The sequence below is a fragment of the Chelmon rostratus genome, chromosome 7 (assembly GCF_017976325.1).
Source record: "Chelmon rostratus isolate fCheRos1 chromosome 7, fCheRos1.pri, whole genome shotgun sequence".
Taxonomy (NCBI): domain Eukaryota; kingdom Metazoa; phylum Chordata; class Actinopteri; order Chaetodontiformes; family Chaetodontidae; genus Chelmon; species Chelmon rostratus.
This window is the reverse complement of record NC_055664.1, coordinates 5,969,284-5,991,397: the sequence shown is the minus strand read 5'-3', so window position 1 is coordinate 5,991,397 and position 22,114 is coordinate 5,969,284. Positions and strand designations below refer to the sequence as shown.

General features: G+C 42.9%; 1 protein-coding gene across 1 annotated transcript in view; it reads left to right on the top strand.

Annotated features, from left to right (window-relative positions):
- Positions 1–22,114, top strand: part of LOC121609146 (calsyntenin-2-like) — a 132,230-nt gene that overhangs the window by 88,791 nt on the left and 21,325 nt on the right. Inside the window, exon 9 of the mRNA XM_041940707.1 lies at positions 17,443–17,605. Within this exon, the coding sequence (XP_041796641.1) occupies positions 17,443–17,605 (163 nt within the window). The remainder of the gene's footprint in view (positions 1–17,442; positions 17,606–22,114) is intronic.

The following is a 22,114-nucleotide window of genomic DNA, read 5'->3' as shown; positions in this document are numbered from 1 at the left end:
TAGCAAGCTTCCATCATCTTGACAAATACGAAGCATCTTAATGAAGTCAGCTGCGCCTAATTGAATGATGCATGTCACGCAGTTGTTAAAATGATTTCTCTGCATTTCTTCACCCATCTAGTATCACATTTTTTGTGTTATTTTTAAAGCAGGGTTCCTTAAACTTTTTCAGCTTCAGGGAAATTGCTGTAATTTCAAACCTGACTCTTTATTCTCACAATTTTGGCTGTTCTGAATGTGGGTAATGCTAACTCTGCACTTGATCAACACCTGTGTTATTGAGATTTGGGAAATACATCTTTGGCAAAACGATGCATATCAGGGCAAGCATCGACCTCCTAAAGCTTTCAGAATATGCGTGAATATATGTAATTCTTTCCAAACACCTGTTTCTAAGTCTGACAGTAGACTGTGGACTATATCTGGAGGAATTATGAGTCATTTACTTTCGATGGTTGACCTGTTCAAACTGGAGTACAGTCTTCAGTCATGCAGAAAGCAACAGCAATAACAGCCACTATAAATTAATTAAAGCCTATCAGGACATTTTTTAATATCTGCAATCTGTTGAAGTAGAATTATGCAGTTAAACAGTAAGTAATCAATGCTGTAATTATTGCAGATGAATCCATTGTTTGCTCGTGCACCAGGCAAACACATGGGGTTTACTTTTTTGTGGACTTGGAGACTGCCTGCCTGAAAGGCTATTGGTTGTTTTGGTGGTCATGCTTTCCCCAGTTCTCCAGGGAGCACATTGTCAGTGGCCACAATGAGAAAAAGAAAACCCATGTTGGAAAAAGTTGTCCTTTAAGTTTTTTCCTTTTTAAGTTTTACAACCTTTGTAGTTAAAATGGTGTGACCCAAAGTCACCGCGGTAAAAAGTCGTCGCGCTGACCATTTTTGGGTTATGCTCCGCTGCTTAGGCTGCGATGCAGTGGTTCATGGGATGCTGATACTTGCAAGTGAGACAACTGCAATATGTGTGAATGATCATACAAATGTTTTGTAGTTGTGTCATGGCTACTTCCTGTTCTGCATGTTTATCCAGACCATTTGCTTAATGACCATGTCTGCTGTTTAGAGCTCGTTAGTTAGCATACAGCAGGTCTATCAGAGCATCTTCGCTGCTGCATGTTGATGAGAGGTGTGAGACTGAGCCAGTGAAAACATCAGAGTGAGGTGATAATTCTCTATCAGAGACACCTTTCACATGACACATTTGCCACATTGTCGATGTAAAAATATTGACCAGTGCAGCTTTAAAGTTGAAGAAATATACCTTGTTCGCCTAACCTTAACAGTTTGCTCAAGTCACATTCAAAACCCCAACTATTAGGCCTTCAGCATCACTATATTCTCCTTCAAACTGTCCTTCTAGGTTTGACTTCATTGATTATGAAGATCATGGGCCTTAGTATCATGCTATGGAAGTACATTTAGGCTTATGATACCAATTCGAGGGCTTTCGTCTGTCACTATTGATTTATATGCTTCCTTCCCCATCGCTACATGTGGATGTAAAAGCTAACAAGCAAATTTCGAAGCTCACATCCAGTGTGCACATCAACAACGTCTTAATGTATTCTCAGTCATGACAATAGAAGATGGAGAGGAGGTTTTTTTTGCCAACCACTTGGCATGCCCCCCCTCACAGTTGCCTTCTAACTGGTCCAGGCTTATAGTCAAAACAAACATCTCCTGAGCGCAATTTGAACACAGAGCATCTGGCTTTTTAAAATGCTGATGTGCTGCTGCTGACTGCTGTCATCAGAAACTCCTTGTTAGTAAACTACGGGATGTTGAGGGAGCGCACTACCTGATGGGGTTAGGAAATTATGCTGTTTTTATAATGAAGCAGAAGAAAAAACATTATTTTCATGAAAACAGTGAAGGTCCTCTCAACATCTGTCTCTGCCCCTGAAAGGCACATGGCATTCATACAGGCCTGCTGTCTCTCAGGCCCAGACCTGCCACGAGGAGCACAATCCACTACCACAGGCTCAAATAATAGCGCATGCAGCTGTCTCCCATTTTACACCAAATTAATGTGCAAATGAGAGCGGCGCAGTTCTGATCCACAAGCACAGCATCACACAGATGAGTGAAATAAGAGGCATGGTATTACACATTTTTAAATTGCGTTCATGTAGCTGACAGAGTCGTTTCTTAGTGCAACAGCTGGAGAAAAATATCTACAAGCGACAAGTCAGGATTTCTTGTTCATGAATGTTTATTTTTTGGAAAATAGGAACTCCATTTTTGTGCTTTACAGCAGAAAAAGATATTTTAGCATTGCATATTTCAGACAAATCGTGTAGGTCGTGCCCCACATTAATCAACAAGAGTGCAAGAATCCTTGAAGCCCATGCAAAAAAACATCTTTCACTTTCTTACCTTTCTGTAACACATACACACTCATACACCGCCCCGCTCTCCTCATGGAAGGGATCCCGTTGAATGATAGATGGCTCAGACTAAAGAGCCGGCTAAATTTAGAGCTCTGCTGCACCACATGGCTCCAAAGAGCGCGACGGGCACACGCACATGCAGGTTTTTGAAGGGTCTTCCTGCCTGTTTGATGTGCATGTAGACTCACCCTCATCGAGATTGGTTTGAACATCATTTCTTGTTTTCTCAGTCCACCTGAGCCCACATCCACACTTTTACTGCCCTTTTTTTTTCCTTTTTTTCCGGGTACATAGATGTGTTTGTGTGTGTGTTCAGAGCCAACATCTAGCTCTGAGTCTCGAACAACGATAAGCTCAGGGCTGACATCTCACAGCTTTACTACACAAATACTGTGACCGCTGTCCGGCTGCACAGAGAGAGAGGGAGGGGGGAGACTTACAGCGGCCTTTATGCTCAATCGTTCATGCCACTCTGCCTGTAAAATTGCACCAAGTGGAGCGTAGAATTCTTCTAGGTCGAAATCCCTCTGACATACAGTGGACATCGGAGTGTCCACCACCTCTCTGGTGCTCACACAGCTCATATTTGCATTAAACCTGTGGATTTATTGCACACAACACACTAGCCATCCCTGGATTTTTTTTTTTTTTTATATATATATATCGATTTGGCAGTCATGCAAATGGCCTTGTTTGTATTCAGAGGGAGGATCTTATTGACAGTAGGAATCTATAACCACAGAAAGATGAAAGGGTAGAGACATGGGGCAGGGGAAGTAAACGAAGGATGGAAAAGATAGAAAAGGTAGATGAAAGGAAAACCTCAAGGGACAGAGATTGAAGGAGAAAAACAGGTGAGGATATATAACATACTGGGGCAAGTAACTGGAAGGAACAGAAATAGACAGACAGTGCTGATGTCACTCAAACGCGATCTGTCTGCCGCATTTGGTAAGCAGGACACACAGGATGAGAGACAAACACGAGCCTAAATAATATGCAAAATAATCATTTAATAAGTGTAATCAGAGCAGGCAGGTTCCCTCATTACAATCCTCTCAGTGTCTATCACTCATTCATCGCAGATTGTTTTCTGTCGTATTCTGCAGAGGTGTCTCTCAGCCTCTGCTATCACAGCGAGCTTCACAAATGAAATCAGCCTTTATTACAAACTTTCCAAAAACCCTGTTCCAAGCAGTTTTCCATCATTTTTATTCCTTTTGCATCCCACCATCCCTGGATGATATTACCTCCGCTTTATGAGAGTGGGAAGGACTGTCGGTCTTGGATAGGTGGAAATCGTGCTGGAGAGGCCACTAAATGACAGGGAGGAGGAGAGATGGCTTTTATTACCTCGCTGACTCTGACTCTGTGAGTGTGTGGGGTGTGTGTGTGTGACAGTATCAGTGACATGCAGAGTGGCATAGATAATTATGCGTGTGTTTGTGTAATTGTGCACAGTGGTGGGTGGCAGTTTTTTTTATCCATGTGTCAAAGAGTGGACGGTGCACTGTGGACCGGCGTAGCTATTATGCATGTTGAGGTGAGGCGGGGTTCCTTTAGTCATTTTTGCCAAGTCGTTTGTGAAATTTCAAGGTCAAGTCTCTGGTCATTTGAGACACAGACACAGGTTTCAGTAACTCGCAGTGAACCCATGTGTGACAATTTTTGACAAGTCCAAGTCGAGGTCCGTCTCCTTTGTGACTGTGAGGAGAACGAGCCACGTCTTTATTCTGACTCTCTGTTCCGACTGTAGGAATGGTGTGTCTGTGCATGTGTGAGGATACGAAAGGATGAAGAGAAATGTGTATGCAATTATATCTCCCTATACGTCCCCGTGTCCCTGACTTTGTAGGCGTTTGTGTGTTTATCATGTGCACAGCAGGTGCATGTGTGTGGTTGTGCACTTGTTCACACATTTTGAAGCCAGCTGTACGTGTGTGGGTGTTTGTGTGTGAGTTTCTGAGAAACTGGAGACCTTTAATGTCACTTCGCTGTACAAGGGGACAGAAAAGCCAAATAAAAGAAAATAACAGCACAGTAAAAGCTGCTGTTCTGCGCCATTCATCATATTAATCTGGACCAAATGGGTTTGCTGAATCTCTCCCTTTACCCTTCGCCCTTTCCTCCCTCTCACTTACTTTGCCCCCCCCCTCCTACCGATTTGTCTTACTTTCTGGCCAAATAACACTCCCAAACTCTCCAACCAGACTTTCTGCCTACCCATATGGCTTTGAAGAGGGAAAGCTGATGCGCGGTGGAGCTCTTCCCTCCAACTGGCCGAAGCACTTCCTAGAATGAGGGGGGGCTGTCCGAATCTGCGGCGGAGATTTATTGCGCACATCCCACCCTGACCTTAAGTGTGGTGAGAGGAAAGGATGAGAAAGAGAGATGAATGGAAGGAGCGATGGAGGCAGAGAGGCGGAGGAATAAGTGAGCCTGGTAGAGGGGTGGTAAATTTGGCGTAGGAGTATCGGCAGTACACGTGTTGTCAGGGCTTAGGTAATCAAGAGGAGGCGTGTGATGGATGTAGTGTGGTCGCAGGCGAGATGGCGTGATACCCCCCCATCCCTGCCCCAGTCTGTCTCCTTCCACCGCTCTGCTAAAGGTCTCTGGCAACTTCCACCGCTTGGTTTGAATACTGACAGTTCAGACCATGTTTTATGTTTTTTTTTCTGTCACTGAGGCTGCTGTTGTTTTACATCTTCTCTCTCTTTCTCTCTGTAACCCCACTCTTCTCCCTCACTGTCACAGTCGTTTCCTCTACTGTGACATCTGCTGATGTATTTTATCTGTAGCATATACAGATATACAGTAGTGGCTCCAAGTGGTTCCGTGAGAGTGACTCACCGTGTCTGCCAGGCTGATACAACAAACAAATCCGGCGTCGTGCATGCATTAATTCATGATTTCAGGCCTGACAGGGAATCAGCGCTTTCAGCTCCTTTTACTAGGACGCCTGCACATGCCCCTGCCCACCACCAGGATTCAGCAGCAGAGACACCGCTGTATCGCCACCTGAATCACCAGACTACAGAAACGTTTCTTTGAGCCCAGGATTAGACTGTTAGAATAGCAACGCTAACGAAGCTAACTTGGTGACAAACACATTGCATATCTCATACCCTCTTTATAATAAAAGGTCCTCCACTGGTTCGCCAGAGCTTGGAGAGCTTTTAAGACGAAGCAGCAGCAACTTGCATCACCAGTTATGTTAAGTCGATCAGTACAAACAGGAACACAGGAGTAAAACTAAACTCCACAGAGATTTAGTCTTCAGAGTGGACTCACTTATTTAGCCCAAGGAGGACCGAGCATGGTGCAGCATGGCTGCTTTTGCTTTAACCCCCGCTGTGAGGCCGGAGTGCAAACACATGATCAATGCACAGCTTGGCACAGCACAGCTGAAGCGCAGTGACCCCTGCCCAAGAGAAACCCCCCAGTAGCAACACTAGAATACCACACAAATATCACCATTTAGGAAGTTACAATAAGAAGATGCTGTTACTTCATATGGATTTATAGAAGCTGCCGAAGATAATGACTTAGAAAGGCAGCATGCTTCCCACCAAGCACATTATTTTACTGGCTTCACGTGGCCCGCCATTCATGGCCATCATTTAACAAAAACACAGCCATGACTTTGATCGTCTTTTCTCTCTAAACGTAGCGAAAAACGTGTGATTACTTTTAAACAAGGCCCCGACTCTCACCTCCTTACAAATCCTACTGAAAGCCGTGCAGTGTAGTGTACTCCTGTCTGGCACTAGTCAAAACCAGTGGCTACGATCAAATCAGAGGGTTTCTGTCTGACTTGAATTTAGAGCGCTGCAGCAACAGGCTGAAGTGTGCAGCAGGTTTGCATTTTTATATATCAGACCAGACTGGAGAATAAAAGGAAAGATGAATAAGACAGGGTGATACTATACTAACAGACAAATGTCTAACTAATTATCGCCTCAGATAGTTTGATTCACACCAGCATACGTCCCTCTGACATAGAGACTATATTCAGTAGATAGACAGATACTTTATTATTATCATTTGAGGGGAGAATCCTTCCATCTGACATTTCCAGACACAACTCAAATCTAAAAACACTGACTACAAGTCCAAAATATTCCCTGTTTACAACTTGTCCAAAAATATCACTGTCAATGCTCAAGCATTGGATGCTGATACACACAGTGGTGATTCACAGCTGCAGCCTAATACACAGCTGGAGTTTGTGGTGTAGCTGCGGAGATGCCATGCTCCGCTGAGTGTCCCACCAGTGATCGACTGGGGTGAAACAAGGGAATCCCAGTTCCTGCAACTGAATATTCTGAATATTCGAGGCGGTTGTTGCTGCCCATTTGACTGATACCAGACATTAAACCATTCTGCACTAAGCGCATGTTCAACATCTTTTCTCTGCCAATACACTTTATGGCAGTCTGAAAATGTCCTCCTGCCGTCTCCCTTTCTTTTCCCTCTGATCTGCTTCGCACTCCTTTGTTCTTTGTTCCCTTCCTCTGCTCCTCATACATGCAAAGTAATCAGGAGTATTTCCGATATAATTAGCCGCTGTCCCACAAATCCACACTTCCCCTGGCTCCCTGACAAGCGGGAATTTGAAATCTGCTTCAGCTGTATTTGGTGTTCACATGCTTACATGGGCGTATAAGCACATAGTTGCAAGAAACACCTGCACATTGCTGTAACCCAGGGGTTTTCAAAGGCAGACACTGCCAGATAAAGTGAAGACAACAGTAGAATCAGTGAGTTACGCTGTGGGCTACATCTTGAGACCTGTTTTTTTTTTAGCCTGTATTTGTTTACATTTTGACAAATTGACACCATTAAATGTATTTATCCACTATTATCAGTTCCTGTTTGCGTGGATGTACAGACATCTATCCCTGGATTACTCTGATAAATGAATATTCTCAGGCAAGTTTAAATTAGCGTCTTTTTCTGTATGACGCCTAACTGGATTTTTGAATGTTTATTTGCGATGGACATCGAAAATAATGCTACAGGAGAGGGTAAAATATGTGTATCATGTCTGCGTGTTCAGATTTGACTATGACTCCAAGAAGAAGTATAATTTGGGGCAGTTGGGTGCTAGGGGTTTTAAAGTTCCTGAACTGCCTGCATGATTTATGTGTCCAGCCGCTGCTGCAGCTCCAACTGCTGACTGTGTTGATAAATGCATCAAATCATCAAGTCAAACTACAATAACTGACTTCCTGTTGATTTCAGAACACAGACATGTATTTGTCTCTTTAAGACAACCAAACTCCCTCCGTATGTCCAGTTAGTATTATGTGTGAAAAGTGTGTTGTTGCATTAAATAACACACTTTCAGGAATACTGGCGTTGTCTGTAAAGATCCTCAGTCATCCAGGTCAGGGTTATGCAAGAAAGGTTGAATCTAGGACAACTGAGCATCCAAGGGGCTTCGTCAGTTCTAACTGGCTGGTCTGGAGTCCCAGGTATTTAACCTCTGAGGGGTCGTTGTCAAGGTCATTGATACCGCCTGGTTCGTCAGTCCCCCTGCTGTTCTGATGGCGGAGTCACCTGAGGCCAGGTGTGAATGATTGTTAAATCTCCTGGGAAGGGATGAAGTGGTGCTCTAAGAGAACTTCTCTTCACTGTGAAAATGGTGTCCTGCAGTGTATGCAGAGTACAGGCCCGGCCGCCGCAATATTAATCAAAGTCTAAGATATGGAAATAGGCAGGGACATGATCATTTTAATCTTTAATACAGGCTGTGCTTTCCCCTTCTTTATGGCTGCATTATGACAGTGGTTTGGTTTCCCTGGATACACGGGAGTAACAGAAAAGCAAAGGTGTTTTTTTTCTTATATGATGTTAAAATGTTATCGTCAGTTCAAAATAGAAGCGTGTTACACTAACAAGCCCACAAACCTATACACACAAGAAAGGAGAGTGAAAGATCCGAGACGAACTTACCGAATAAAACAAAAACGATATATAGGGGCAGATACGTGGTGTATGACTTTATGTCAGGCACCAGAATAAACTTTGATACTGGTGATACAAGACAAGCAGGTCACCAAAACTGCCCAGTGATTTAGTTTTCTGTCCGTTCATGTGATTTAATGTCGTTGGTTTTACCTTAAATGGAGCAGAACTGAACTTGCTTTTTGGTTCTCAGAGACTAAAGAAACTACACCAAACTGCATATTTGAATACAATTAAAGATAGACAGGCAGATGACCTGTAGCACCAACCAGACCCAGGACACTACATACTTTATACATGGTACTGACCCACCGGGGCGGCCCCCAAATTGTAAAACGACACAGTAATTCTTTCCACTCTAACCATTCTGTTGCTCTAAATAAAGCCCACAGGGTGAGAAAGTCAATGTGATCAGTCTCACTAAAATTGCCATGCAGCCTAAAAACCCTGTTGATATTAACGTGTGTGTGTGTGTGTCTGTGTAGGGGTGTGTGTGTGTTTATGAGTCTGTGTACATATGTATGTGTGTGTGCGCATATATGTGCCTGTGGCCCATTATGAGCTTGTGGAGAGGTCATTTGGCTGTTGACTCCCAGTCTCTGCCGGGAGCGGCTGAATAATTGCTACTCTAATTAGTCTCTTTTGCCAGCCACTAATTCATAGTCACCTTCAAGTACTTCTCCCATACACACACACACATACATACACACATACACACAAACACACACACGTCGACATAGATACAGTACCTGTATACACAGACACACACACACAGAGAGACACTTAGCAGAAACTGCTCCTCCGCTATCACTTGCTTTTAATTGTTTTTTCTATTTTTGTAATTATGTGCTTTCAGACAGCCAATTTTGGTTTGCTCACAACAACTGACACGATAATGGTTTCCATGCTGACGCTGAGCTGACGATGATGTATGGCAATTATGTGTTAGCAAACAGCACTTTTGCTAATGAATCTGGAGACTAAGTGTGTCTGAGGCCAGATGAGCGGGACTGGATGAGAGCCTTAGCTTTAATGGTAGGCACCCAACATTCATTGAGCTCTTAGACAACAATTTGCAGCATTATGTCTAATTTTCTACAATTTGTAGAAGCACATCAGCATATGGACTGTCTGTCAGTGCTAAAAGAGAAAAAAATACCTTCATTTGAAGACCTCAAAAATCCTTCAGTATTAAAGCATGCTTTTGGCCCTGCTTTCTCCCAGTTTAAAGCACCTCATTTGCTAGAACAGAGAGAAGAGAGACGAAAGAAGTGAGGCGATCATAGGTGCGTTGTTTGCCTAAAGCACTGAGTGTCAACTGGTGGCCCCTGGGCCACATCCGGCCCGTCAGAGCTTCTCATCTGGCCTGCAGACTATTAATGAATTTAGAAAATCTAATGTCCCACACCTGTGGAAGAGGCCCGTTGTGAGAGTGAGCGGCAGTTAGCTTGCCAACCCTTGGCCTTAAAATTAAAAAAGTCTGTAATTCCTAGTTCACCCGTTCTACAGAATGAGAATATTCTCCGACTCCATCCTCTCCACCGTCAAACTGCTCGGCTCCCAGGCTGCAGCACACAGGCCAGGTACAGGATGTTCCTCTAGAGCTGTCAGAGGATCACTACGCCGCTCTATGAGATGTACGAGGCATTGTGTGGGTTTAAGAGTTTTTAGTTGAGATAAGGACTCATTCATTGATGGTTGAACTGTGGGTTTTGTATTGAGCTCTGACTGCCTCCTTGGTGGAGGTCAGAGAGCATGTTCTAATGTTCTAGAAGTATAGTTATCATTATGGATTTTCCACATTTTTTAGTAGTCTGTTCACACTGATATAGAATAATTAAAATTATTAATTTTGTAAGAAACTGAAAATATTAAATCAGATTTAATCCGATTTTTTTTTTTTGACAGTCTGGCCCTTGGACAAACGTAGCTGATGACCCTTTGACCTTTGACTTTTGTGAATTACTTTGGAAAGGCTCACAAGAATTAAATATTGATTAAAAATGGAAATAATGGATAATAACTCTGACACATCATTCAGTGCATGTTTCACAAGCCAAATATTGATAATCTCAGAGTGATTTTAGCGGATTTGAACACTGCCTTGGTCAAAGACAATCAAAAAGTGAATTTGTACCTCCTCTTACTCTTGCTTTTGGTTTGGCAGTGAAACTAGAGCACCTCAAGAAATTGGCATCACCACACTTCCAGGTTCTTTTGGAACCATACCATCCAATCCCCCAGCCAATCCAGTGCCTTCGTTTTACTCCTCTGCTTTCACTTTGCATCTTCACTAACTTTCTCACTCCTTCCCTGGCTCCTCCTCCCCACCCGTCCTTAAAGTCACCTTCTTTCCACTGCTCATCAATCTCTGTTGTGGCTCCTTCCTCCAGCAGACCCTATATGCTCTCTTCTCCCCTTAACTCCCTGCCTCCACCTCTATTACTTCCTCTTTCTCGCATCTTTTCCTCTCCCTCATCAGTCCTGTTCCCCATTTGCACGCTACAAGCTAAGGATAACCTCATGTTTAAAGGTATCTTTGCTGTCTGTGTCTGGTTCATTTGGCACACCCGAACAAACAAATAACCCCACAATGAATTTGATCTTTGTGAAACTTGCTGTGTTCAAATTTGATGTTTAGTTTTGATGCAGTAGTTTTTATGATGACACCAAAGTGGCTCGCTGATACGGGAGGCCACTCCATGTCTATCTATTTGTTCTGCTGTAGCCACTGAAGGGTCAACTTGGCCTTGTGTTTTGGATCATTGTCATGCTTGGAAAGTCAAAGTGCTTCTCATGTGCAGCTTCCAGGCTGATTAATGCAAATTGTAGTGGAGTATTTCCTGATGACGTGCTGCATTTGTTTTTCCATCAACTCTGACTGAGCTCCCTGTGCTGCTGTAGCTCACACACTCCAGAAACATCAGACATCCACCTCCGTGCTTCACAGTGAGGATGGCTTGCTTTTCATCATCGGCCTTGTTGACTTGTTTATGGTTGTGACCGTCACTTTTGGTCTCATCACTCCAAAAAGACTTTGTTCCAGAAGTTTTGAGGCTTGTCTCGGTGCTGTTTGGCATATTGTGAGCTGCCGGCTTTTGTTCAAGTGCCTCCTTACTGTGCATCTTGAAACAGCCACACCAGTTTTTTGACTTTGGGTTTTTCTTTCCATCCCGACCAATTTTCCTGGCAGCTGTGGCTGAACTCTTTGTTGGTCTACCTGACCGTGTCTTGGTATTAACAGAACCCCTAATTGTCCACTTCTTAACAGAGTTTCAACGCTGCTCAGTGGCATTTTTAAATCTCTGGATATCTTTTTATATCCATTTCTTAATTTATAAAGTTCACCCGCCTTTTCTCGCAGGTCCTTTGACAGTTCCTTTGTTTTCTCAGTATCCAGCAAACTCAGTGCAGCCCTGGATGAAATGTGCAGGGGTGTCTCAAGAGCTCAGAACTAATGACTAGTTATACACAGACATTGATTACAATCAAACAAGTCACAGGTGTGGAATCGTACCCTCAGAAGCCATTCAAACGTGCGTGTGTTAGCTTGTATGTGTATTATTTGGCCAGACATTGAAGGGTATGTAAACTTTTGATGAGAGGCCAGTTGGCTGATTTCAGTTACCATTATGATTTTAAAAAGAGCGCACACAACTGTATGGTGATAAATGGCTTCATCTGACCACTATGCCTGGATAAAAGAGAAGCTTTCTACAAGATCAGACATGTTTTCCCACAAATGGCCAAAAAATCAGAAATTTGCAAGCAGTATGTACATTCATGAGCAGAACTGTGCTTCCTCATACACAGCTGTTCCCATGGGTTTCAGCCCTATTGTGATGAACATCAGTAAGAATCTCCAGCCTTGTTAGTGGCTCCCAGAGGCTGTACTTAAACTTTTCCATGTTCACCCTCTTAGTTTAGTTTTAACACAAAGTACAGCTGAGGTCAATGAAAATGTCATTAGCTTTGCAGGTATTTGGTCATAAACTATACAGAACTAACAGAAAATTTGACCTGATGATGCTGCTACGTGAAAAGATAGAGGATTATCACAGTTATCACAATTCATCCTGAGTTAGACATGATTGTGTGTATCTAATTTCATGGCAATAGTTGTCGAGACATTTCACTCATCATGTGCAGTTAGCATGTGATTTTGAGTGAAATCACATGCTAACTGCATGTGATTGATGAAATTGCTAACTGCATGGTGAGGAAAAGTCAGAAGATCACCAAAGTTAGTAGCATACGCCACTGTGAACTGTGAAATGAATGAAATTCATCCACAAGTTCTTGAGCTAGACAGACCAACTGACTGAATGACAATGCCGTCCCTAGAGCCATGGGAAATACAGGTCAGGGTGTGTGTTCTACCACATCTGAAAGTGTTTCTACCTGTTAAAAAGCACCACACTCACAGACAGAGTGAAAAGCCTGCCGTCATGGAGGTAGCAAGACAAGATCGATACTAATACGGATAATGATGCATCATTTTTGACATTTTCCCTTCGAAGGCATTCATGGTTTTTGCACCTCACCGTAGACACAAAAAGTGATGGAGGCAGAAGTGTAAAGAATGAAAAAGAGGCCTTGACAGAAAAATCCTGCATACTTTCTCACCCTCGCACATCTGCTTCCTAATCGCTGCACGGAGTGGGCATGGTTGCTGGATTATTGGTTTCAGAAAGCCCGACAAACTTTCACTGTGAAGCGCACTGACGTTTAAAGTTTATCAAGCCAGACTGTCCACGGTGTTCATTCTTTCCCTGACAACCACCCTGTTGTGGCCAAGCGCACCGCCGTTGTGAAGTGAAGGCAGGATGGCGTTACAGCGCCATAAAGGATTTTTGGGTGGTGTTCATGTTGGATGATTGGGCACATGGTCTGACTTTGACACTGGAGACTGAGGTTTGCATTGCATTACCCTACAGATATGAACGCAGTATTGATCTTCTCATCCAACTCACGGCAAGAAAGCAAAGAAGAGTATTTTCTAATATGTCAAACTATTTTTAATGATTTCCTGCATTCCTTCATTGTTCCCGAGTAGACATGTCTTGCGGTTTAATAAAGGTTATAGCTTCAAGTCGTTCCTTCTCTTCCCCTCCCACTTTCTTCTTAAAGTCTTTTCTTATATCATTTATTTTCTTCTCCCCCCTCTTTTCCTTCCTCTTCCTTTCATCTCCACCCTCCCTCTTTCCTTCGCCGTCATCTCTCTGCCCTGCCAACCCCCAATCTCAGATCGCCTCATCTCTCCCCATTCTTCTACCTCTTCTATCTCGTTCCTCCATCTCGTGTTTGAAGTTAGAAGGTTGGGTCGGGTGACAGATCTCTTAAAGACTTTCAACTCCAAAGGTCTTGAGGCGACGACTCCCACAGTCAGGTTCTAATGGAGAGACAGGCAAAGAAGAAAAGAGACCAAATAAACTGCAGAGAGAAAAAGAGACTGAGAGCGGGGCAGATAGCAATTTTGTTTTCTTCTCGCCATCGAGTGCCCCAAGAGATGATGAAGGATCTTTGATGTGTGATGCTTCCGCTCTCTCTCTCTCTCTCTTTCTGTTCCCCTCTCTCTCTTGCACTTTCTTTTCTTTGTCCTCTGGTTGTTTCACGTCCTCCCTCTCCTTTGTTTGTGTGGTTATTTATTTCATTCATTCTTTCCGTCTGTCAATTTGCATCAGGCGGAGACGCAGGAAAGTGGAGGGGTTGGGGAATACAAAAGTTTTTGCTTCGCTTTCATAAGCAAGGCAAGCCAGAGCCGCTCTCCCAAACTTTAACTTTGGCTTTGAAGTGTTTGAAGTTGACACTTAATGGCGCTTGATTGATGTCAGCCCCTTCATGTATGTGTGACTCTTTGTGGGTAGGTGTTATAACAAGTGGTGTATCCTTGTGGAATCGCTGTCTCTGTGTTTCTCGCACAAACAGGCACACGCACGCTCACCGCGGCCCGTGACTTCTTTCAGTCGTGTATAGCTTTGAGCTGGATGGTTCTCTGCGTTATTTTCAGCTCCTGAGGTTTCATGATGGACACCAGTTCCACCCCAGACACGCACAAACACACGCAGCAAGCACACACACTTCAAAGTTTCTCCATCTGCGTCCAGCTGCCATCTTCCCATGCACAGCAGTGCACCTGTTCTGTCTCAAGCTCTAATCAGTTTTCTGACACGACGCCGAACTTTTGTGCCGTCTGCATAAATTGGACAACACTTGACTGCAGTCTGAAAGTTAACGGTTTCGATCAGCATGACACTTTAATTGTCTATGTGAGATTCTTCAGACGCTTTGGGTGTTGTTCAGACTTGTGGAGGAACAGCAGTTTATCTTGTTCTGATCCGTATCTTGCTCACAAGATAATAAGAAGTCCTAAAGGATGATAATTTTTTATCTTGGGATACAAAATAATAACTCCTGTGCATATACAGACAGGATTATCAGGCCAAATTCCACACACTAAAACTCAGCTTAACTTTTATGAATCTTTGCTATACATATATAGTATATATATAAACTTTTCAGATCACTCATGCTTGAGCCAAAATATGTCAAAGTGCACTGTTTCTGCTTGTTAGGTGGTCAAGCTGAAAGTGTCCTTAATATGAGAAAAACATGTGAGGAGGACGCATTTCCTCCATCACGTCAATTATTTTGATTATTTTCTTAAACAGGTGAAGAATATGCTTGTCATCCTTGCAGCGCCTAAATGTGGTTTCAAGTGCATTTTCAGCCTTACAATATGTTTAGAAAGCGATCAAAACTGATTTTAAGTATTCAAGCAAAAAACTAGCTGTCAGAAGCGTAACACTAATGTATCCACATTGCTCTTCAAATACCCATGTCAGTCCAACCCCAGTCACAAGCTCTTCCTCCGCTTTACAAAGTGGTATTGACGTGTGCCTGCATAATTCCCTCGCTCCTATCCCTGAGACAGATCTCCAACTGACATCCGAGCCCAGCCGAGGCAACCTCCTCTTGGGCAGGAGCGCCTTTGCGTCTCCCCTTTGAAGCCTGCAAGATCAAGTCATCCAATAGGCCCTCACGTCCCGCACGGGCCCGAGCTCTCTTTGAAATACTGAACAGCTGAAAAACTGGGAAGAGGCAGTAGAGCATGGGAGGAGACTGTCTGCACATGTAAATGTCAGAGGGATTAGTGTGTGTGCTTGCAAATATACGTCACTAGTTTTTTGCTCGGCACATGAGAAATGAGATGTAGCACGACTGAGATTCTGTTGATAATGCAACAGACACGTTAGAGGTTAAGAGCACAGAGACATCATATCTACAAAACTTGTGCACACAATGCATAGGCATGGTTGGTGTGGGGCTACCTTGCACAGTGTGTTGCATGTCCTGACATCCTACCTTACTAATCAAAGTCAATCCCATCAGCATCCGTCACATCTGCACCACCATCAAACCCACAAGCAGATTATCCCCCCATTGATTCTGAGCACCGACTCAGCACATCGACACGCTGTATATGTGTTAAGCAGCTGTGCAGAATGATCACCAATAGACCAGATGTTGTATCTCGCACCTCAATAGCAGCGAAAATGAACCAGATTGATTAGAACTCCCATCTGCTGCGCAAGCACAGTGTTAATAAGCAGGCTGTGGAGCACTCTTCATTAGAGAGGGAGGTGATCCAAGGCTAAGTGTTCAAAGGCTGTCCCGGGTCATATCAGAGGAGCTGAGAGGAAGAGGTGAAGCACAGCCCGCAGACTGTTGGCACCGCTGTGGCAAAGCTCTAAAGCAGAGGAAGAGGAAGGAGAGACAGATGTAGTCAGAGACAGACAGGCACAAGTGGGCTTGTGCAATCAATTAAATTGCACAGCAAGGCAGGGCAAATGGTCAAGCATGCTGAAGAGTGGCGCAGTCAAGCGTTTTTCAGAAGAGGTTAAACAGGTAATGTGCTAATGCATTTCAGTGGGTGTTAAGCACAAGGGAAACCATTCTGTTTTGAAACTTCACAAGCCAAGGATTAATGTAAAAAATGCATAATAAATAATAATAAATCACAGGGTCTGGAACAGTAAAAACATCCCTCCTAACTCAGACACCATACTCTATCATGGATTCCCATCACTGGACAAGAGGACAAAACATTTGTTCTACTGATACCACTTTGCTTGATTTCTGGGTAACAGCAAAAGTTAGGCTGATAAAAAATGCCATCTATCACTGCTAGAAGTGGCCTGCCAAAAAAGTTTACGAGTGCACCTTTAACAGTTTTTTTATGATAAAATGAGAAGAGGAATAACAGAGCACCGTCTTAAAGTGAGAAATTCAGATTGGAAAGCAGACGGCGCTGCATCAGAGAATAATCCAGAGACCCTGTACAAGACAATTTATTGGAAACCTCCCCCCAACACACACGTCCCTCCATCCAAAGCTGCGTCCCAATAGGGAGGCCAGTTGCTGCACCATCAATGATTTAATATGCGTCAGTCAAGCTGCTGTCTCCAACATATGTGACATCTAAACACAAAATAACTTCATAGTGAGCAATTTTTCATTATTCACTGAACTGTAGAAGTCTCTAGTCCGGCCAACAGATTCCAACCCAGCTGAACACTTATGGAGATTTTCACAATATCACCACCATCAACCTACCATTCTGGTTGGATCCCTAATTAAAGAATAACAATTATTATTATTATTACAGATAATCCCTTAAAGGAATAGTTTTGTGAAATTTCGTTATCATTCTTATGTACTTATGCTAAATATGAAGCTACAGCCAGCAGCTGGTTATCTTAGCTAGCCTGGCTCTGTTGAATGATGCAAGAAAAAAACTGCCTATGAGCACCTCTAACTCTCAGTAATTAACACGTTATATCACATTTGGTTAATCTGGACAAAAAACAAAGTGTAAAAATACAGTTTTTTGTTGTTATTTTGAAGCACAGACACAAGCAGGATTTACACGCATGTATTCTTGTACGGAAACCAATCACAGAGAGAAGCAAACTATGGCTTTCGCAGTGGATAACCACAGCAGCTTACTGTTCCATCACAACGTCTGATCATGACACGCTCTCTGTCTTTCTCTCTCTGACAGATCTGTGACAAGGAGTGGCATTACTACGTCATCAACGTGGAGTTCCCGGTGGTGACGCTCTATGTGGACGGAGTGACCTACGACCCCTACCTGGTGACCGACGACTGGCCCATCCACCCCTCACAGATTGACGTGCAGCTCACGGTCGGTGCCTGCTGGCAAGGTGAGTGGGCTGAGTGTTGATGATGATGATGATGAAGGATGATGACAGAAGTGGTGATGAAGAAATTAAAAGTAAAATTGGGGATACTGAAAATGCTGCTGATTGAATCTAACTTAAATACAGTATGTGACCGAGTTCAAGAACATGAATAATATTAAAGTGTTATTACAAAGGGACTCATTGAGTGTGGAACATGTTCTTTGGCCTTGAATGAACAATGTAATTAAGAAAAGCACTTAGCGTGCCTTTGACAAATGATTGAACCTGAAGTCCGAATGAAGGCGCACAATTAAACTCTCCTCTAAACTGATAGCTGCCACTAATTGCACAAGGGTAGACGAAAGGGCACTTTTTCACACAGCGGAGAATACCATTGATTTGATGCCTAAATGAGACTGCTCAGCGATGCTTGGCCTCCGATAAGGAGTCAAGATATCTTTCCGTGCAGGAGCAGGTCACTTGGTGTCGCTTTCATCTGCAGCAGTCCACCCACTCCTCCTCCTCTTCCTCCCCCTTTTCCCCTCCTTGTTTCATTGAACGCTGCAAGCCTTCAGGAGGATTAAAAGGGCCTTGAATAAAAAGGGAGTTCAGAGACTATTTCAGCTTTTCTAGTTGGGAGCTAAACCTCACTAAAGAGTTGTAAGGGCGATGCCGAACCCTTAACGTAAGCTATCAGCCACAACAGATTGCCTTTTCAAAGCACTGAGCTTTAAGTGTTCAGCACATTGATTGCAAACGTGTTGCGAAGATGAGCTTACTTATTGTCTAACAGGCTCCTGAATCTTCAGCTCTTAATGTGTTGTTAGAACAGTGGTAAAAAGAAAATGAGCATTTACAGAACGGCAGAAGTGGGTGTATCTCTGCTCCCTGTCGCACCGCTGAGTGGCATTACAGAGAAACTGTAGAATGATGATTTTAGAGTTCAGACAGGACAACACTATAGTCTGCAAATGGACGGCGGAGTAAATAAAAAAAAAGATTTGTCAGCTCGAAACAGGATGGCTGCAGGCAACAGTGATTTTTTGCAATATTTAATTACATTTTATGATATAATTTCACGGTTCATAACATTTCACTGGTAATTTAGTATAGTCTGAGGGAAATAAATTCTGTACTGACCACAGCAAATGAATGTTATTTAAAATTATTTAATTTTCAGGTATTTAGCCAAAGAAACCCTTCTGGTGTGCTGTGGCAGGATTTTAGGGTTCCAGCCTGTAAAATCTATCACGAAACCTGCCTCAAACTTTCATTCGGAGCAGCAAACACACATGAATCACACTGAGGGCAGGTTTATTATCTAAAGATGATCTACATTAAAATACATGGCCAAGTTAGCTTTCTGACTTATTTTTTAAATGTTAAGATACTGGTCCAAAATGACCAGTATATTCCGATGTAACATGTAAGTATATATGTATATGTGGCTGAGTGGGAATAATATTGACAAGGATGATGATTTACTGTTAGCACTGAGTTATTAGAAACGTCAAATTATACTTTGTGCCTCTGCATGAGGTAAGTGTCACCCTCTGACGAGGTTTGGTTCAGTCTGAAAGTCCTCTGAATGCAGGTGATAAATAAATCAGATTGTAAACTGGAGCTAAAACAGAGGTTTGTTCTCCTGCTCCGTGTATTTTAGTAGTGTCCCAGGAAAGAGTAACTCATACATAGTGACCCCATATTAACTATCATTTATGAAATACTACAATACAAAATGTCTTGTTCTGGTCCTGTGTTCATCTGTTCGTTACTGTTTAATATATACACAGTCCACCTGCAGTCTGCACTATTCATGCTTATGCTCAGTTATTTCTTTTTTTGAACTTTTGTCATAAGAGAAGATGGATCTACTCATATGGAACAGTAGTAAAACTAAAAAAACTAAACCAAAAGGAAACAACTTTCCTTCTTTTTTTTTCTTGGTTCAGAACAACAGGCTCAAACTACAGGTGTGAAAAATGTTTTTTCAGAAAAAAGAAATACACCTCTAGCACAGAATGCTGATGGGGACAAACTATTTATTCTTGTTTGCAGATTCAGGAAAGAACAGATTTGAAATCTTTTAGATCTCTTTTGACGCAGTTGACCATTCCATTGTCGGCATTCAGGGGATTCAGTGTGTTAATGTGTGACAATGTGTCCTCTTCCCCTGCATCTATTTGCTGTGGAGAACCACGAGGCTCCATATTAGGCCACATTACGTATTTACTTTATATGCTTCCTTTGGGATTTATTTTTAGAAAATACAATATCTACTACCGTTGTTATGCTGACGACTGCCAGCTGTACCAGCAGATAAAACCTTGTGAGCTGTTCACTGTTAAATCCCTTTTAATTGCACTGAGGATGTAAAATACTGGAGGGCAAAAAGCTTCCTTCAGATAAACCAGAATAAAACTGAGGTCCTAATCTCGAGCCCAGCAGACATCTCCACAACTGCAATCAATGCCCTCGGGCCTCTGTCATCAAATGTAAAGTCCCACGCAAAAACCTATTATAGTCGTCTTTGATTGTGGTCTACAATTTGATAAATGAATCAAAGCCGTTGTCAGCACTGTCTTCTACCATCTTAGAGCACTTGTTTAATTAAAATCATTCCTTTCAGTAAACGATTTGGAGACTATAGTTCATGCTTTTATTTCCTCTCGCCTTGAACACAGAAATTGTCTCTATGCAGAAATCAGAGGTTCTGTTTTACTTGGTTCCAGGATGCATCAGGCTTCTTTTGCAAACTCATGACACTGAATTTTGTGGTGAGGACGCAGGAAAGGTTTTCTTCTGATGATTCCATGAAGGTCATATTCAACTGTGCACCACCCCTTCAGAATCTACTAAACCTTTACAATGGTCCTTTGCAGAAAAACAGGCAAACAATCCAATCTCAAAATCTCTGCAGGTGCCCAAACTTTGTCAGAAGATGCTTACAACTGCATGGACACAGAAAGCACAAAGGCCCTGATATACAAACGTACAGTAGGAGTAGTATGTACATCCAGTTGGCATGTATGGCCAAGCATACAGTGGTTCAAATCAATCTGCAGATACGTGTTTGTGCACCAATCATTTTAGTATCACTACAGGTAAATGAGATTGCATTGCTCATTAATGTGCATAACATATCCCTGCTGGTGCGACTCCATGCAACAACAAAGCTGTCGACTCTCCAGCAGTCTAGAATGCATTTGTACATTTTCATTCCCTCCTATTTTCTAAGAGAAGGATTGCCTTCACTCATCCTTCTTCCTTCACCTCTGAGAATAAGTGCTGGCTGTGCAGTTTCCACACAGTCAGCCTGTATTTACCCTCTGACCCGGCACAGTGTGCTCATGTTCAGAAGTGTGGAATAGTCAGGCAGCAAAGAGCAACACGCTCATCTCACCTCATTCTTCTTCTCCCTCGTCTGTGTGGTCACAAACTGCTGCTCTGGCTTCCCTGATGATTACACGCATGCACAAATTGAAACATAAATATTTGTGTATATGCAGTATAATGATTAAATACAGGCGCACAGGCACTGATACGTGTCCGATAAATCACACAGTAAGTGTGAGACTCACACTTACGCTATAATAATGATCCTATTTCCAGCTCACCCGTGCCTCTCCAGCCTCATCTGTTGCTCTTTTGGAAATGACGCAAATGAAACTGAATGAAGGAAAGTGAGAGGATCTATTGAGCGAAGAGGGCTGCATAGAGCGAGCGAAGAGAGCTGACACTACGTAAAAACCAGTCTCTGTAAAGTGGAATGATCAGCGGTTTTATCACCCATATCATTCCCGCTCTGCAGCGTCTCAGTAATCCCCTCACTTCTTTACCCTCTGTCTGAGACCCTTAATGGTTTCTCTGGCCACGGCCTAAATTGATAACATCTGTCAGACAGGGTGTATAGGTAGACATCTAGTGAGAGGGCAGGAAAAGGGGAAGAAAATACTAATGGACTTAAGGAGGGAGAGGAGGCGAAGCATGAAGAAAGAGGAGAGACTGGGTTTGGCATAGTTTGGTATACGTGAACCTCGAATGGGATCTTTTTGTTTTATAAGTTAGACTCTGCTGCCCTGGAACCTGGCAGGGTATCAGCAACTTTAGCAGGAGATGACTTTGAATATGCAAAGCAGCTGTTATTGCACTGAACTTGCTGACAAGATAGATCGATGTGGGGCTCTCATACCACACAAAGAATCATGAATACATGAATTTGTTGATAAATAGACTATACAACATAAACCATAACCATAAGATGAATACTGATCAGGTGATTTTTAGCTGCCAGCTATGATTTTGCCAGCTAAGATAACAGCCACTGTAGGTAGCTAATTAGGCTAATGTTATCTCCATGAGTTGATTAAAAATAAAATTTCCAGCTGTTAAAACAAGGATCTTGACAATCGAGTCCTAAATATGCACTTGATGGCTACATACGTTATATCGTCTCAACAGACTTGATGATGTAGGGGAGTGGAAGTAACCTTGAGTAGAAGAACAGTACTTTTCCTTGCAGGGTAGAGG